Genomic DNA, 6,015 nt, shown 5'->3' on the forward strand with positions numbered 1-6,015 from the left:
ATTTCTCTAGCTCAACTCTTTTTCTCTAATGACAAAAAGGGGAGTATATGTTTTTTATATGTTTTAAGAATAATTTCTTGTCTTTTAGCAAACCCTTTTTGTCAGAATATTGTACTCCACTCATTCTATGAAAACATGTTCATATTAAGGAAGAGCTTTATTACTTTACTTTAAACAGCTTTTCTCATATCATATTATTAAAAAGAAAAATTGGTCACAAAAATATATGTTTGTTATCATAAAAAATAAAATAAAAAATAAAAAAAGAGATTGTTATAACCAATTTGGGTTGAAGAACAATGACCTTCAATTGCTTTGATGACAACAAAAGTTATTTTGTAGGAACAATTTATAGCACTAATAAATTTAATTAAGTGTGCAGTTCTCTTGTCATGAACCATAAAAACCTTATGTTGCATCTTCTAATGATTGGAAAAGATAAACAACTAAAATAAGGCAATGCTCAGAAAGATCTGTTAAAGTTGTGATCGACTTTGATAAATATGCTCTTAATGTGCCTCTAATGAATATGTTAATAAAAGCTCGCTCGGATAATTTTGAATCTGATGAATCTGAAAAACAGTTGACCATCTGGTGAAAGTGAAAGTCAAGCTTTGACAAAGTCATCGTTTTGATAAAAAGTCAACATTATAGCATCTTCTGCTCGCAAACTTGTACTTTTCATTTGTTGGGGAAAGTGCATGACATCCTCTAAACATGTCATCATTTGGTCTTCCTGAAATGTATATCAAGATACACTTAATCAATTATGAAGACGAATTTTGACAAGTTTTTAATGATGATTCAAGATCAATGAAGATTTGATACGAGTCATTATGTTACATGTTGATTTTATGCAACTGTTAGAAACTCTAATGACCTTGAATTTTATCTTTAACTAAATGTTGAATTTTATCCTTGCGTTTGATCGCTTTATTTTTTTTTCCAACCAAAATTTTCTATAACTAAATGTGTAGTTGTGCAAAGTCTGAATCTGAGCAATAATGACCTTCATCTTTATTGAATGGTCCACTCTCATAATTTGTATTATACTTGTACATATCATATTAGAATCGAGATTCGTATGATCTTGTGACATTGCAGAATTTGTGCATGTATGAGGCACATTCAATTTATCAATCATCCACCATTCACTCTTTTTGTGTTTTGAAGCTCTACATCTAAACAGACAATTTGAATTTGAACAATTAATAATGTACCTCTCTACATCTGGTTTTTGTACCACAAAATTCAATGATTGTTTTAAAATGGTAATGTTTGATTGCATGTACGCATTCATCTTTGTTCTCAAACTTCATTCCAACTGGAAGAGTTCCATCTACTACTAGGATTTCGTCAATGAACATGTGATCAAATTCACTTGGTTGCTTTGCAGTGTCTAAATTGATATTCTGCATGTGAAATGATAGATCGAATACAGGTAGGATATGTTGATTTTCTTTTTATTAATATAATTTTCTTTTTATTATATTATTATTATTATTATTATTAAAATTAATAATATTATTAAAATTATTATTATTATTTATTAATATATTTTATTTTATTAATAGTACTTTGAATTTTTAAATATTTTAATTATTTATAATCTATTAAATAATAATTAACAGTATTGCTAAAATAAAATTATATATATATATATATATATATATATATATATATATCAGTACATGGTCGCATTCTCGAGATGCGACCTATTAAAATGGAAAAAAAAAAAAATCATTCAGCTCGTGGCATCACCATGGTGCGATCATCAACTTAACGGGAAAAAGATGCTTATATCCCTTTTTTTATTTTTTATTCCCCAAATGCCCTACTCTGAAACAATATTCCCTGAATGTCCTACTTTTTCATTCCAACAGGAAGTCGTTCCCTGGGGAAGCGACCTCCTGAAGAGGAAATTTTTTTATGCTAATAGGGGGTCGTTTCCTGGGGAGGTTTTTTTTTGTTATATTTTAAAGTTAGTTTATTATTAGAATTCCAACCTATAAAAAAAAATAAAATAAAAAAAAAAAAAAAAAACCAACCCAGTGGGAGGTCGCTTCCCCAAAAAACGACGCCCTATTAGCATAAAAAAATTTCCTCTTCAGGAGGTCGCTTCCCCAAGGAACGACTTCCTGTTGGAACGAAAAAGTAGGGCATTCAGGGAATATTGTTTCAGAATAGGGCATTTGGAGAATAAAAAATAAAAAAAGGGATATAAGCATACAAATCCCCAACTCAACTGGATTTAAAAAGTAGAACATTTCTGTAGTATTATTTTGAGGTGTGATATTTTAGTGAAAAAAAATATAAAACTAACATATTAAAATAAAAAAAATCCAAACATTAATACATAAACAAATAAATAAAATTTCATCGTAAAATGTATTAATACATTAATATATAAAAAAAAAAACATTATTAATACAACATAGTAATTTTCTTTATTAATTTACAAACAGATATAGATATTTATTGTTATGAATATCATTATATCTAACTCTGTATTCATCAAAACATCTATTTATTTTACGCATGTACACGTTAAACTGCTCGTTTCATGTGACTATTTTATCTGCACATATATTTATGAGTACAAATCTTTTTTACCATCGATGCACGCAAGCACGATCAATTGTTCACGGGTCGCAAAATTCCCCGTATCACACAAACCAAGAACCAAGCAGAATCAATTTGAAATAGATGCAGTGAATTAATTAAAGAAACCAATAATCTAAAAGAATAAAACCAAATAAAAGAAAGGAAGAAGTAAGAAGATAAAGACACAAGTGGTTCAACTAATGTGACCTATATACACGAAGAAAACACCATTGACTATGTTTCCAAGATCAATCATGCTTCGAATAGTGCCAAATCAACTTCACGATACAAGATGTATTATATATAGTGCTTTACCCAATTGTCATATAAATGTAACTTCAATTTTTAATATTTGAAATTATAGTTATACGACGATTGGGTAAAGCACTAAAAGTGGTAGTAGCCCTCGAGATGGAGCACTTGGTCGTGTTGCCGATTGAATAGTTGGTTGGTGGACGAATAACCATCAAAGTGAATTCATAAAATAAGGGAGATGTTATGTGAAAAAGGTGAAGAGTGATGGAGGTTGGAATTGCGGTGATAGTATAACAAACAAAATGGTAATAATCAACCATTTGGGAACTAGTACAAAACTATTTAGTTATGTACTTTAAACATAATCATGTTTCATTATGTTAAAATATCTTACATTGTTCAAAAATTGAGGTCTCTATGAGTATTGATGCGCCTTTAAAAAATAAACTGTAAGAGTTCATATAAAATATAACGCTGACAAAACCTAAAAATATGCAATAGATTTGAAGTGGGAAGTGGGAACAGAACCCAAGCCCAACACTCGACCTTGAATAGTCTCTTTTCAGAAATCTCTTGATTTTCTCTCAACTTTGCATACATCTACAAATCATCATGTATAGATACAACTTGCAGTTACAATCAAGGTGTAAAATATCGGTTGAATTACAAACTAATACAATATAATTCTCATTCTCATAAGTTGAAAATACAAATAGAATTGAATTACACCAATAATGTAACATATTTAATTAAGCCGAAGTCATTCTCCTTAGCCAAGCAAGTAAAAAAGCCAGCTGACCAAGGTAGAGAGATTTACAACATATTGACATCATAATAATAAATAACAAAAATAATTCTAAAAATAAAAAATAAAAAACCTAACATAGACTCAATTATCCAAATCCTAGAAGCATCACTACAATTTTCAAAAACTCAAATTGCAGTTTAGCCACTAAATCACTACCAAATTCCATCTTTTTCAAAGAGAATCCCAATCAATCTCATAAGAAGGAAACTTTTGAAGATTAAATTGTTCAGAACCAGCTTCCCATTGTGGTTCAGTGATATCACCAAAAGTAAGATCAGAAAGTGGAGAAGAATCATCAGAGCCTTCACTCTCAGTCATAACGGGAGACAAAGAAGCATCAACCTTGTTGTCATCATTATTATTCTCAACAACAATTGTCTTAGCATCTTTCAAAGACTTCTTAGAAGAACCTCTCACACTTTTTTCAACATGCCCTTGTTTCTTCACATCACCTAAACTCTCACAAATAGCATCAAGCTTAGCATCAATAGATGAATGCAGAGGCTTAAACTGATCTCCAAACAAACCTTGTTGATTCTTCATGTTTGGGAAATTAAGCCTAGCAAAATCACCTCTGAGTCTATAAGCAGCTCTATCATAAGCCAAAGCAGCTTCTTCAGCAGTTTCAAAAGTACCAAGCCAAAGCCTTGTTCTGTTCTTTGGTAGTCTTATCTCAGCAACCCATTTTCCCCAATGTCTTTGCCTTACACCTCTGTAAAGCTTAGTGGGCTTTGGAGGTACACCAGGTTGTTTCATTGGGATGGGCTTAGGCCCAAGGAAGCTGAGATTTGTGTTGTTGTTTAGATTTTGGGCTTGAAGATGGATCTGGGCTTGGATCTGGTTAATTTGAGATGGGGTTAAGTTGTTTAGCCCAATAACAGAATTGGGTTGCTCAAAGCCTATGAAATTTTGGCTTTGTGATGAACCTGAGGGAAATAGATAGGTCATCATTGAAGAACAACCTTCTGTGTAGAAATTGGGCTGTGTTGAAAATGAAAGAGAAGGAGAAGGTAAAGGTAAAGGAGGAAGAGAAGAAGAAGATTGGAAAAAGGGAGGGGTAGAAGAGTAAAATTCAGATGAAGTTGAAGGGAGGTGTGAATTTAAATAAAGGGGTGCAGATGGAGAGGGAGTAGCAGTGGAAGAAGAACTCTTCATAAAAGGTTCTAGAACTTCCATTAACTCACCACCATTGAATGGATCTTGTGAATTGTTGAAGAAATCCATTCTACCTGCCATAATTAATAGTATCAAATAAAACACACACAGATCTTAGATAAAATTAACCTGCGTTCTTCAAAAATTGAAGAAAAAAAAACTCCAAAAGAAAAGATAAAATTGGTGAAAGAGGTTTAAAATACACAACCCCTTTGCTCCAAGAAAATAAAAATAGAAATAGTAAAAATGAAAGCTTTTGAGGTATCAAAAACAACCCTCTTGGCTAATTTGAAAGATGAGAAAACTAAATTTAAAAAGTAAAAATGATAAAATATTTTTTCCTTAGTGAAAAAAATAAACTGGATCTCGATTCTGAAAACACCTGACTTTCTGGATATACTTTTTAGAGGAAAAAAACTCAAAAAAATGATATAAGATGAAAGACAGATGATTAACAGAAAGGGATTCAGAGAAGCGGGATGTAAGAGAAGGGGGGGTGTAAATAAGATTAAAGAACAAGCACCACACAAAATATGAAAAATGTGAACACTCTTTTTTTCTCTCTATCTCACTCTTGTGTGTTTGTTTGGTGTGAAACTCTCAGCCACTCTTGGATTTGTTTTTGTAACACAAACTGAGTTATATAGTAGCCGAATACCTTGAATTTCAACTACGATGCGCGTAACCATGGGTTTGGTTTACTCATAATCCTTGTCTTAATGCGAGTCAGATTCGACATGATTTAAGGTGCAACCATTGTGATTTTGACACGTAAGGAGGTTTTTCAAGGATGACACGTGTTCGATCAGATACGTCAGGTATGTATGAGTGAGTGTGTTTAACGTTGCTTGCCGGTTAGCCTGTTTGACCATGTGTTTCCGCGTTCACACCTCCCTCTCTGCACTGAATTCGAAGATACCTTTTATCGTTTATGACTGCAACTACTCCTTCCTGTCCTAAAGATTTACTCCATTTACACTGTGTAATTATTTGTTTTAAATATAATCAAAAATAAAATTTAAAATTTAAGAAAATTCATATATTTTATTTAAAATTTAGTTTCAGTTTATCGATTTTTTTTAATATACTTCTATTTATATTTGAAATTTAAGGATTTAGATTTATTAAAAATGGAATGTAGTATAAGATGGTCATAATAATTAGAGTTAATTAACAACTATATTTATTTTATA

The 6,015-nt window shown here is 31.2% G+C and overlaps 1 protein-coding gene across 1 annotated transcript; it reads right to left on the reverse strand.

Moving 5' to 3' along the window:
* Positions 1–3,517: 3,517 nt before the first annotated feature.
* Positions 3,518–5,451, reverse strand: LOC101504460 (ethylene-responsive transcription factor RAP2-4-like). Its single transcript, XM_012719812.3, has one exon. The coding sequence runs from the start codon at positions 4,901–4,903 to the stop codon at positions 3,839–3,841; it is 1,065 nt and encodes a 354-aa protein (XP_012575266.1). The 5' UTR covers positions 4,904–5,451; the 3' UTR covers positions 3,518–3,838.
* Positions 5,452–6,015: the final 564 nt, after the last annotated feature.

Source organism: Cicer arietinum, chromosome 2 (assembly GCF_000331145.2).
Source record: "Cicer arietinum cultivar CDC Frontier isolate Library 1 chromosome 2, Cicar.CDCFrontier_v2.0, whole genome shotgun sequence".
Classification (NCBI taxonomy): Eukaryota; Viridiplantae; Streptophyta; class Magnoliopsida; order Fabales; family Fabaceae; genus Cicer; species Cicer arietinum.

Excerpts from the sequence above, each read along its gene's own strand:
- LOC101504460 (XM_012719812.3), bottom strand. The coding sequence starts at position 4,903 with ATGGCAGGTAGAATGGATTTCTTCAACAATTCACAAGATCCATTCAAT.